The sequence below is a fragment of the Argopecten irradians genome, chromosome 6 (assembly GCF_041381155.1).
Source record: "Argopecten irradians isolate NY chromosome 6, Ai_NY, whole genome shotgun sequence".
In the NCBI taxonomy this organism is placed as follows: Eukaryota; Metazoa; Mollusca; class Bivalvia; order Pectinida; family Pectinidae; genus Argopecten; species Argopecten irradians.
In genome coordinates, this window is record NC_091139.1 from 5192453 (window position 1) to 5206284 (window position 13832).

At 37.3% G+C, this 13832-nt stretch overlaps 1 protein-coding gene across 3 annotated transcripts in view; it reads right to left on the minus strand.

Annotated features, from left to right (window-relative positions):
- The window catches only part of LOC138324776 (phosphatidylinositol 3-kinase regulatory subunit gamma-like), a 150855-nt gene that overhangs the window by 28942 nt on the left and 108081 nt on the right, over positions 1-13832 (minus strand). For all 3 annotated transcript variants that reach the window (XM_069269914.1, XM_069269915.1, XM_069269916.1), the window contains one exon: positions 4137-4184. In XM_069269914.1, the coding sequence (XP_069126015.1) occupies positions 4137-4184 (48 nt within the window). The remainder of the gene's footprint in view (positions 1-4136; positions 4185-13832) is intronic.

Below are 13832 nucleotides of genomic sequence, written 5' to 3' on the forward strand. Positions count from 1 at the left end.
AATTCGGCCATCCATTTGACACATCTAGCAGGAATGCTTGTGACAGCTCTCACCGCCCTGTTATGTTCAAACAATTAGCACCTACCCTACCCATGACGTCTTTCAAACATCACAAAAATATCACTTGTAGCCTATCTTACCGGTATGACAGTCTTTCAAACATCACAAAAATATCACTTGTAGCCTATCTTACCAAAAATATCACTTGTAGCCTATCTTACCGATATGACATCAATTTTGATCTTAGGTGGCATCTGAGGACCTTTGTGATTAAAATATGAATGAAATTCCATATACTAGCTGCCAAAACTCATATAAAATTCATTTTTTCTCAATTGAAACCAAAACTGTTGTCCAGAAGGCCAGCTTCCAGATATCAGATTTCCAATATAAATTACACCCATCTTCACTTTATAAAATTTATAGTCACCAAGTTTCATTGAAATCCTTGCAGTAGTTTAGGAGAAGTAGCTGTTTAATCATTTGTAACAAAGGGCCATAACTCTGAAAAATGGTTAGAATTACAATAACATATGGATCAGAATATTTCATTTCAGATCAGGAAGTTAGTTCTACCTCAGTTATATTGGTACATTTTTATATTTACAAACTATCGATAGTAGCTAATTAAGATGCAGAGTCAGTTTGTTTGTACTTAGTTTACATATTTTAAAACGTCACATGTTTCTAAATTTATTCATTTTTATATAGAATAGAACATGAATGACAGCTACTATCCTACATAATACAGGCCTACGAATGACCTCAATGTCACTGCTTTCAGGACATATTAAAGGTTACTACTTAAGACGAATTACCAAACGATGAATACCAACGTTTATCAAACTTTCCCTTTCATCTCATCCTAGTAACAAACCATTTATATAGAAATCTTTCACCAGAACCATCCAAGGTTCAAACACATCAAAGTTCACAAATACAGGGGGTTAATAGTGTAATTTTTTAGAATTCAAAATACATTTTTAAGCCTTTTCCATTCAAATCCATTTCAAAAGCCTGAATTTATTTTTAACATCTCAATAAGAGCTCCTCTAAACTGATTAAACATGGCCAAAGTTCGGATCATCTCACACTTTCACAGCCTGCGTTTTAAAGCTTGGTCGGATCAGTTCACATTTTCCGCATATTTTTGGAGAACACCTATAACTTTTCACATAGTCAGCTGTCCTTTTGGAGGTAGATGAGCCAGAAAGCTATTGAAAGCTCAGTGGTATGAGGTAACTGTTATTGTATGTTTTTGGGACAGTAAGTATTTTATCTACAGAACCATCGTCCAGTACAAAGGGATTATAAGGTAAGGATGACATGGCAGAAATTCACTTCAGACGTTTGCATAGTTCAATATCGGGCAACAACATATAGCTTAACATTATATGTACACAACATATGTAGGTTAACATATGTACAAACTCAACTTTTCACCAACAAAAATATCTTAATCAAGATATTATAAGTTTTTTGTGTGAAAGCAATCTTCATGTTTAGGTTTGATGTTGTCAGAATGTAGAAGAAAATAAATCCAATGTGTTGGTGCTTCTAAATACTTTAAATAGAGATTTGATTTTTTGACCAAGAAAAATAAAATAAAATTTGTGCAGAAAACCTTGACTGATTTATGGGGGCAAAAAGTAACAACAATGAAATAGCAGGAAGGGAGCAAACAAACGGGCATCAATGGGAGAGAACATACATAGGGGGATGGAGGGAGAAGGCATACAAAGGGGCATGGAGGGAGAGCGCATACAAAAGGGGCATGGAGGGAGAGCGCATACAAAAGGGGCATGGAGGGAGAGCACATACAAAGCTAGGGGCATGGAGGAAAAGGGCATACAAAGGGAGCATGGAAGGAGAGGGCATACAAAGCTAGGGGCATGGAGGGAGAGGGCATACAAAGCTAAGGGCATGGAGGGAGAGGGCATACAAAAGGGCATGGAGGGAGAACGCATACAAAAGGGGCATGGAGGGAGAGGGCATACAAAAGGAGCATAGAGGGAGAGGGCATACAAAAGGGACATGAAGGGAGAGGGCATACAAAGCTAGGGGCAATGAGGGAGAGGGCATACAAAGCTAGGTGCAATGAGGGAGAGGGCATACAAAGCTAGGGGCAATGAGGGAGAGGGCATACAAAGCTAGGGGCAATGAGGGAGAGGGCATACAAAGCTAGGGGCAATGAAAGGAGAGGGCATACAAAGCTAGGGGCAATGAGGGAGAGGGCATACAAAGGGGCATGAAGGGAGAGGGCATACAAAGCTAGGGGCAATGAGGGAGAGGGCATACAAAGGGGCATGGAGGGAGAGGTCATACAAAAGGGACACGGAAGTGAGGGCATACAAAAGGGCCTGGAAGGGAGGACACAAAAAAGGGGTGTGTAGGGGAGGGGCATACAAAAGGGACATGGATTGAAGGAATACAAAGGGGCATGGAGGGAGAGGGCATACAAAGGGGCATGGATTGAGGGAATGCAAAGGGGCATGGATTGAGGGAAAACAAAGGGGCATGGATTGAGGGAATACAAAGGGACATGGATTGAGGGAATACAAAGGGACATGGATTGAGGGAATACAAAGGGGCATGGATTGAGGGAATACAAAGGGGCATGGATTGAGGGAATACAAAGGGGCATGGATTGAGGGAATACAAAGGGGCATGGATTGAGGGAATACAAAGGGGCATGGATTGAGGGAATACAAAGGGACATGGATTGAGGGAATACAAAGGGGCATGGATTGAGGGAATACAAAGGGGCATGGATTGAGGGAATACAAAGGGGCATGGATTGAGGGAATACAAAGGAGCATGGATTGAGGGAATACAAAGGGACATGGATTGAGGGAATACAAAGGGGCATGGATTGAGGGAATACAAAGGGGCATGGATTGAAGGAATACAAAGGGGCATGGATTGAAGGAATACAAAGGGGCATGGATTGAGGGAATACAAAGGGGCATGGATTGAGGGAATACAAAGGGGCATGGATTGAGGGAATACAAAGGGGCATGGATTGAGGGAATACAAAGGGACATGGATTGAGGGAATACAAAGGGGCATGGATTGAAGGAATACAAAGGGGTGTGTATAGGGGAGAGGGGACACAGAGGGGCATGGAGAGAAGGGTGTAGAGATTAATCAGAGTGAAGGAAGGGCGGTGTAATAACCAGGATATAGAGACCAGAGTAACCTGTACTGAGGTTGTTATAACAGAGCACTAGCTGGTACCCAGGTTGTGATAACACTGTAGAGAACTAAGTGCACTATGAGGTAACTACAACTGACATGTATAGTTCTCCCCTCACACACACACTCCCCATACAAACCAACTGACCTGAATCCTGTGACAGATTATATCTGGTAGCAGTAATTATATAAAGTCGGTCAAGCATCTCCCCCTTTCAGGAGGTTTTTGTACTCAACAGCTGTGCAGGCGTCCCTGCCCCAACACATATAATTAAGTCTCCTGATGACCAGGTTGACTTACAAAGCATGGACAGGGCAGGGAAACCCCAACATGTCACATCTCTGTCTCTGTAACTATTCTTAATTATCTTTTATGAATGTGTGAAAAGTACATTTGTTTAAAAAAATTCAAATAACCAACTTAAATACTACATGGCTGTTCCTTCTGAGTTAATTAAAATAAGATGTATAATCTTGTGAAACATTTTATTAACCAGATACATAGGTCAAATATTTGCTGAACAAATCGTGTTCTTTAATAATTCCATTTCTTGAATTTAGGATTACACTATCATCTTATCAAGACTACAGTTTACACAAAGTAGAAATAGGCCTACAGAGTACTTTCTGAATCAAAAGTACTTTGTAGAAGCTGATGGCTACATCACTGAACTACATGATGACAAATGTCATTTCTTATCAAGTGTATCTTGGTTATGACACATGTAACTTTAGCACATTTCAGTCTAATATCTTTACAGCTGATAAAGTAAGTCACCCCTGATAATTTAAAATCGTCCATTCCAGCCTGAAATTTCATAATGAACTGTTCCGACCTTTGAATCAGCTGAGTCCATATGTGTCTTCAGGGGTGAATGAAACAATTTCTGTTTAACTGCAAGAAATAAATATTTACTATGTAGATATATGTTAATTCTTACCTTCACATCGTTTGCCGACTTTTCCTTGACCCCAGATATAGTCTTTACCTGCAAAATAAAAAAAAAATAGTTGAAAGGTCAAAGTTTTCACAGACATCATACATAAAGAAATCCACAATAAGATTGTACCTTAAATAAATTTTTGGCTCAGCTATTATTGAATGATGTCGCAAATGGAAACAATTTCCTTTCTCCAGTGAAGACCATCTTACTTGTTAAGTATTTATTTCAAAGACAAAAAATGTCTTTGACAGAAAGTCCTGCTTTTCTTTATTTATTGGGAAATAAGCCCTCTTCTATGCTTTTAATTTCCCTAATAAGCCCCCTCTATGCTTTAAATTAAGCAAAATCTATGTTTTTATTCTTTCTAATAAGCTCCCTCTATGCTTTTAATATTCCTATTAAGCCCCTCCCTACTTTTAATCTGAGCCTCCCTCTATTTTTTAATCTCCCTCACAAGCAAATTCCTAGGGAAAGATCTATGATATATTAGATCTATTGTTTAATTATTAATATATATTGGATCTATTGTTTAATCATTAGGCTATATCGGTCCATTTTTACTTCATCTATTGTTAATACATGCTTTATAAAAATCTAACACCTATTTGAGTGTAGCCATTTTGACTTAAATCTTGATGAATTTTCGCCTGAGTTACTTAAACCCCTTGACCAGCATGGCCTAGCTGTGGTCAGTATACTTTGACCAGAATGGCCAGTGGTCAGTATTGAGGACAGTTCTCCTGGACACCTGTGTAGGCCATGGTGGTATTGGCACAACACTCTTACATATTATATACATGGGATTATTGATTCAAACTACAATCAGCTGACTCAGCACTTGTCCCCGCACTACTCTGTGGCTTTTGTGGTTAATACTGGATAGGATATCTCTCATGTTATTTATAAAGGAATTAAAGTAAAGATGACAGACTTGTTTAAATCTCTGCCTGTCCATTACGCCTGTCTATGAACTCGACAAATTGACATGCTTACAGAATCAATTTCATTCCAGCTAATAAAGAAATCTTCTGCTGCGGAAGCAGTCTTTGAGAATTAAACACATAGATTCTACAATCTATATTTGGCTTCTAATCTGTATTTAATGTCAACTTGCAAGGTAATTACATTGAGTATTACCAATGAGATTTCAAAATCTTAAACCTTTTTACAGATGATCTTATTTAAAGTTGAATCTTGCTAACACAAGCTCATGTGAGTCATAGACACTTTTTTCATGTTGTACCTTTAAGACTTCAAGGTTTTAATGTATCCAAACAAAGCAAGTTAATACATATACCGTATTCGACCCAATAAGTGCCCATGTCCCTATAAGCGCCCCTCCCCCTTTTAGAGGTCTCAATTTCAATTGCCCATACATATATAAGGACCAAAATTACATAAAACTATAGATTTGCAATAATTTCGACTTATTAGCACCTTTTTATTTTTATCAATTTGTTTAAGTGCCCTGGACGCTTATAGGGTCTAATACGGTATATCAGGTATAAATCAGGTTTTAGTAAGTCATGTTCTACTGGTAAATTGGAGATGTCTGCATGGCACAAATGCTCCTCCTTTCCACCCCCTCCCCCCCCCCTCCCCATTTGATACATTTGCAGAGGGGCATGAAAAGTGACACTTTCAGAATTTTTATACGAATCTTGTTGGTGTTACTGTCTTAATACTACCAGAGGATTGTGGTGAATTTTGTTAAAACAATTCGTAACTATAATGAAACAACTTGCTTCTTTCTCATATACAGGGTAGAATAACCTAACCATACTTTCCCAATTGTCCACTAGCTTCTTCAATAGGTCACCATTAAAACCACAAAACCACAACAATATCTAGCTATCTATCATAGAGATTAGAGATTTAAATCCTGCCCCAGTGAAGTGGTGATGTATTTTTATAGGTATCTGTATAGGACACACGTTTTGTGTCGGTGGTGGTGGTATTTCTACTTTTCTGCTGACATGGGGCTGATAGAATCACAGGTAGAACAGGTTGGTCGTGGTACCGGGAGTCTTTGTCCCGATTAGTCCAACCAAGGCCACCATTCTATCAGAGCCCCATATCACCCGGATTATCGTACAATGTCCTCTTTGTTGAAGTGCGATGTTTGTTGCATGACTTACATTATTAGCCGCCACCTTATCTTTCCATACTTCGCCAGTTTGACTGGGGTTTGAACTTATGAAACAGTTGAAAGGTTAATGGATGTGTGGGGCTGGCTACGGAGGAAAATAACACCTATGTATTATGTCACCGACAGGTAGAGATATACCAGTGTTGTCACCAGCACGTACTTATCTTTTACACAAAGAGCTTCAATTCAAAGTTAGAAACAGGATACAACTGGAGATTAAAAACTATACAGCTTGCTGAGTAAGATTAGGTATTCTATATAGACAGATTGTTTGACACCGATAAAAATTGTCCTCCGATATATTATATTGGCTTTGATAAAGAGGTTATGATCGTAATATTAGGTGCTGTTCTCTACACACAGGTAGTTATATACAGGGAAAATTTCTTTATTGAAAAGCATTTCTCTTTACAATAACTTTTCAATATAGAAAGGTTTTTGATATCTGATGATTGATATATATGTTTCTGTTATAAATAATATTTTTTTGCAGTTTAGACAGGTGGTTGTCATATACAAGTATAAGCTATTAGGTACAATAAGTCTGGCCATTTTAGACAGGTGGACATATTATACAGGTAAAATGATGTTAAACATACCAACAGATTCAGCACAATTTTGAGGAGATAGACCAACCTTATTTTAAAGTTATATCATGAGGAAGAAAGCTATGCCAAATCATATCTACATAACCATACACAGAAAAATTTTCAAAGAAAATTTTAATGTATTTATAGAAATAGCCTACTGACTGGCGCATGTTCTGAGAATCTGCCTGCCAAGCCTTAACTACTGGCAGTCGCTTTCAAATTCACATTTCAAATGCCAGCAATCATTAGTATCTGAGAGAATGGTGTCTAAAAACTACCTGAAAGTTGGCAGACGATAAAATCAGAAAAAAACTATTGAAAAGTGTCTTTTTTTTTTTTGGAGTATGTGTATGTTTACAAGGTTTTTTTTAGTTTTTTTTTAAAGATAGGATAAATTCTGAATTCATTATCATTTTCAGTGGAATACCAACCACAAGGGCACAAGGTACAACTTTGTAAATGAGTTTATCTAACAGGGGTAGCTGACACGGATACGTGTAATCACTGAGGAAACAAGAGGCCCAGAGGGCCTGTATCGCTCACCTGGTTTGTAATGCCTAGTAAGGTTCATTGTTTCTTTTCTGAAGGAATTTGAATATTTACCTCTAATTCCCCTATTGGGCCCCACTCTTTCTGCTCAAGGGGGTCAGAGCCAAAAATTATAGGAATTCTGTTAACCCCAAGGATGTTTCTGGGCCAAATTTGGTTAAACTCCAAGCAGAATTCTAAGACTAGTAGCGATTTATAGGATTTACCTAAATTTCCCTATTGGGCCCCGCCCCTCCTGCCCCCAGGGGGTCAGAGCCAAAATTTATACAAGTTCTATTCTCCTTCCCCCAAGGATGTTTCTGGCCAAATTTGGTTTCAATCCATGCAGAACTCTAGGACAAGTAGCGATTTAAAGGATTTACCTCTATTTCCCCTATTGGGCCCCGCCCCTCCTGTCCCCAGGGGGTCAGAGCAAAAATTTATACAAGTTCTGTTCCCCTTCCCCCTAGGATGTTTCTGGCCAAATTTGGTTACAATCCATGCAGAACTCTAGAACAAGAAGCAATTTATAGGATTTACCTAAATTTCCCCTATTGGGCCCCGCCCCTCCTGTCCCCGGGGGGGTCAGAGCCAAAATTTATACAAGTTCTGTTCTCCTTCCCCCAAGGATGTTTCTGGCCAAATTTGGTTACAATCCATGCAGAACTCTAGGACAAGTAGCGATTTATAGGATTTACCTCAATTTCCCCTATTGGGCCCCGCCCCTCCTGTCCCCGGGGGGTCAGAGCAAAAATTTATACAAGTTCTGTTCCCCTCCCCCCAAGGATGTTTCTGGCCAAATTTGGTTAAAATCCATGCAGAACTCTAGGACTAGTAGCGATTTAAAGGAAATGTTGACGGACAGACGGACGACGGACGGACGGACGGACGGACGGACGACGGACGACGGACGACGGACGACGGACGCCGCGCCATGACATAAGCTCACCGGCCCTTTGGGCCAGGTGAGCTAAAAAGTCGGTGAAAAATGTTAATCAGAAACCTAAAAATTATATATTTTAAAGGGATGACATTTGTGTTCCGTTTCAGTTCTGAGTTAGATAATGCTGGTGATTGGCGTGACCTACTGATTTGTAGGCCATTTAAATGTCCCTGGACACTGAAACTTATAGGACCTGCCACAGCGAAGTTTTTAAAACCTTTTTAACCAGCCACTGATTATGCTATATTAGTCATCTGTCCACACGTGTGTGTGCATTCTAAGTTGTGGCTGAGCTGGGTACTTTCCACACAATATTTTCAATTAAAATCCACTGGCCTGGAAACAGTTATAGTTAACAGAAAACTGATATCACTGCCTATTTATACCTAACCCACTTCACACAGAAATAACATTAGGTTATCTCCAGCATTTAAAAACCCCTGAATTCAGTTAACATATTCTATAGATACAAAGGTAGGAGGGTGATAAGACTCCAGTAAATGTGGGTCAATATTAGGACTAATTTTTGTGAATCTCATTAATTCCTAAAATGAAATGTATCTCAGGTAAATAATGGTAGTTTTCTGTAAAACTCCTAAACTTTAGGACCAAAATTAAGTGTAGCTCCTAAACTCCTATAGATACAAAGGTAGGAGGGTGATAGGACTCCAGTAAATGAGGGTCGATGTTAGGACTAATTTTTGTGAATCTCATTAATTCCTAAAATGAAATGTATCTCAGGTAAATAATGGTAGTTTTCTGTAAAACTCCTAAACTTTAGGACCAAAATTAAGTGTAGCTCCTAAACTCCTAAAATAGCTATATAACCGTACATGATGATCAACATTTAGGACAAATTTCTGTGAAGTTCCTAAAATGAAATGTATCCAATGGTAATTATTTATACCAAAGTAGATGATGTAGATCCTTGATCTTAAAATATCTATATCTGATTAAACGATCGTTGGTCTTTAGGACCACTTTCACTGAAGCTCCTAAACTCCTAAAATGAAATGTATCCAAGATAAATATCTATTCCAAAGTAAAAGATGTTTGATATTTAGGACCAATTTCTGTGTAGCAACATTATCCCAAAATATCTTTACCACAGAAATGTGTTGAACTTAGCTCCTAAACTCCTAAAATGCCTATATTACAATAAATGACGGCCATTCTTTAGGACCAATTTTTTGTTCAGCTATTCAATTCCTAAAATACCTATATTACAATAAATGACGAGCAGTCTAAGGGACTAATTTTTGTTAAGGTCCTCCATCCTTTAATACCTATATTACAATAAAGGACAGCCAATCTTTAGGACCAATTTTTGTGTAGTTCCAACATCCTAAAATACCTATATTGCAGTAAATGATCGTTGGTCTTTAGGACCATTTTCTATGTAGCTACACCACAGAACAGCCGACAAAGGCCACTTTGTTATTATGGTGAGCTATTCCTGTCACTCCGTCTATATATTATAAATGAGCTTCCTTATATAGCTCACAAATGATGCCATAACGTACATTATTGCCAGCTGTTCGTTAAAGCGTGACATCACCGTGACCAATCGACTCTTGAATGAGTTTACTTTATATAGGTATGATCTGACGTACAAAGACGAATAACACAACAAACTCTATACATTTTTCTAATAATAACGGTGCGATGAGAGAGTTAATAATCTAGTAATGACGTCAGGAATTAACTCCCTACGTTCTTGGACCATATTTCGGATATAGATACAAAGGTAGGAGGGTGTTATAAGACTCCTTATTTAAACCGCACCAAATTTTGGGTCGAATGTTAGGACTAATTTTTGTGAATCTCATTAATTCCTAAAAATGGAAATGTATCTCAGGTAAATAATGGTAGTTTTCTGTAAAACTCCTAAACTTTAGGACCAAAATTAAGTGTAGCTCCTAAACTCCTAAAATAGCTATATAACCGTACATGATGATCAACATTTAGGACAAATTTCTGTGAAGTTCCTAAAATGAAATGTATCCAATGGTAATTATTTATACCAAAGTAGATGATGTAGATCCTTGATCTTAAAATATCTATATCTGATTAAACGATCGTTGGTCTTTAGGACCACTTTCACTGAAGCTCCTAAACTCCTAAAATGAAATGTATCCAAGATAAATATCTATTCCAAAGTAAAAGATGTTTGATATTTAGGACCAATTTCTGTGTAGCAACATTATCCCAAAATATCTTTACCACAGAAATGTGTTGAACTTAGCTCCTAAACTCCTAAAATGCCTATATTACAATAAATGACGGCCATTCTTTAGGACCAATTTTTTGTTCAGCTATTCAATTCCTAAAATACCTATATTACAATAAATGACGAGCAGTCTAAGGGACTAATTTTTGTTAAGGTCCTCCATCCTTTAATACCTATATTACAATAAAGGACAGCCAATCTTTAGGACCAATTTTTGTGTAGTTCCAACATCCTAAAATACCTATATTGCAGTAAATGATCGTTGGTCTTTAGGACCATTTTCTATGTAGCTACACCACAGAACAGCCGACAAAGGCCACTTTGTATTATGGTGAGCTATTCCTGTCACTCCGTCTATATATTATAAATGAGCTTCCTTATATAGCTCACAAATGATGCCATAACGTACATTATTGCCAGCTGTTCGTTAAAGCGTGACATCACCGTGACCAATCGACTCTTGAATGAGTTTACTTTATATAGGTATGATCTGACGTACAAAGACGAATAACACAACAAACTCTATAGATTTTTCTAATAATAACGGTGCGATGAGAGAGTTAATAATCTAGTAATGACGTCAGGAATTAACTCCCTACGTTCTTGGACCATATTTCGGATCGACCTTTGGCATCAATAGAACAACAATACCATAAAAGTGGTTATTAACAAAAGATTGAGGTGTGTTATTGTGAAGAATATTCTTATTTAAACCGCACCAAATTTTGTAATGTCAGAAGAGACCTTCGACTCTTAACTATTTTTGTGAGGTGGAAGTGAGATTTGACCTTTACCGATTTTTACGAGGTTGGAAACACAATGTGAAATGCTTGGTTATAAAACTCTGCGGAAGCAGACTTTTAAATCTTACCTGCGTCATACATCACCTCGATGGACAATTACCCTTCCACTGTTGATTAGTTTTCCTTTGTAAACATATTATGATTTCTTCAAGCAGATTCACTAAAGTTATCTTTATCATGGACATATTTAACTTTTATTTTGAAAAAAAAAAAAAAAAATCTTACTTTAGTTTTATTGGGTCATGGCCTATCTTAGATAGCCAATCAGAAACCATAAAAATCTTAACCAATCAGAGGTCAATACATCAATACAATAGTGATAAAGAGTATAGAAGCATGAAAGGCCACTGAATTTAAAATAATTACTTTAATTTTTTTTTCAAAAAAGGTATATAAAGACTCAAAAGGAAAACAAACAGTATGATACCATTAAGAATGAGAAAATATTATAAAACCCTTTTACAAACTAGATGGAAACTTAATTTCAGAATGTCATGACTTCATAATAAGTATTCAAATGATATAGGTAGGAAACCAATGAATGAATGCCTCCTCCGTCCCACAATAAAACAATACAGCAGGGATATTAATATCTAATCCTTCTAGGCCAACAATGTTGAGCCCCTAACATTGTACAGTAGGAGCACCTACAGCAACAAATAAGAATTTGGAAAGTGCAAATGTTGTTTTTTTTGTTAGTAAAGTGCTTCATTTTAGTATTATTGCTTTAATATCGCCAAACTCTCCATTATAATCACGGTAATCTGATACGAAAACTATTTAATAACCTAAAAGTATTCCAGATTAACAGATTAATTTTTGTTCCACACAATCTAATAAAGAAATATGAAATTCAATGAATGTTTTCTTTTTGCTTGTTAAGAAATATTAGAACACATTGATTTTTAGAACTTTTTCGGTGTTGTTTGTATAGAAATATAAGCGTATGGTCGGTGCCCTGGGTTACCTGTACTCTGTAGATTACGCTATCAGATAACCCTGGAAATATGATTAACTTGAACTTTAAGTGTACATATGTATAAAATGAAGCTATATCACCGGCCAAAACAGATGTGGCAGGAGCAGGATAAATCTCTCACGATTCTGGATACAGGCCACCAAGGGTATTATACTTAGGGCAAGGCTGGAATTAGCAGGGTCTGTAATACACTTACAAACACTGGTAAATTGGTAAATTGTATTTTTTCCATGGAAATACGGCATTGTCCCCGCAAGGGTAATGGAAAGACAAGCACAAAGGTCATCCAATAGATGCACATTGTTCTTGTTTTTAAAGGAGTTCATCAAGATCTATACAATAGCTATCAGAGAAATGCTGACTTTCAGTTTTTATTCAGAATGTACTACAAATATATGTGACATGTTTTCTGTTTCAAGAAACAAAATTATTTCTTATAGCTCGACCAATCAAAATTGCCAACTATTTTAGCTAAGTTTGTCACCAGTGATTGGATAAGCTTTAGGTGAAATAAGGTTGTTTTGTGACATCTGAAAACACCAAAATACTGGGATAAGTACCATGCTGCTAACCCAGGGCAAATGTACTAAATTTTATCACATCTACCCTAGAAACCTTTTAACATCCATTAGTTTTTATATCTTCATTATGAAACCAATTTTTACTGTTATGTAAATGTTATCAGTAGATCTTTGTTTATCACTAATGCCATTAGGATTTGACATCACCCTGATCTAAATTTGGTTCTTAAAAATATATTGCCTACAAGACAACTTATATAAGCCCACAAAAGATCTGTATCTAGCACTGATCCAAATCCATTACAAAACATTACTAGTAACTTTAACTCATACTAAAATTCTTCCAGAACCCTGAAGACAAAATAAACTCAATTCACCCCTGAAGACACGTTTAGACTCTCCTGAATCAAGGACTAAAGCAGTCCATTTTGAAATTTTGGGGGTGATTGGGTTCAACCATGAGTTATTCTTTATTTTTTCCCCAATATTTATCTCAATAAGATTGCATACCCTCTGAATAATACCAAACTATTTTCTTTTCAATCATTGCATTTTTATTCTGAGTACCTTGACTGTAAAATGACCATAGAAAAACTGGATCTGATTAACAGCCATGTGGGGGAAATACATTAAACCTGGTCAGCATCCCAGTCCTGCTGGGCAAGTACACCTGGTTGTGGGCAGCTAATGAATGACCACTGGTCACTCTTCTCAATGACCACTGGTCACTGTTTCCTAATCAGCTGGTCAGCCCAGTCAGTCCTTGTCTAGTACAAGGAAAGGCTTGATTAACTGATCTATTGGGTTTGTGATTTTTCTGGACAAGTGAGCAGAAGCAATCAACCAAATGACCATTGATTTGCAGGGAGCAAGAAGGAAGAGAATGTTACCGGATCAGTGCTGCACTTTTGAACCCTGTGACCATCTCATCACACAGTTAATGTGAAGTT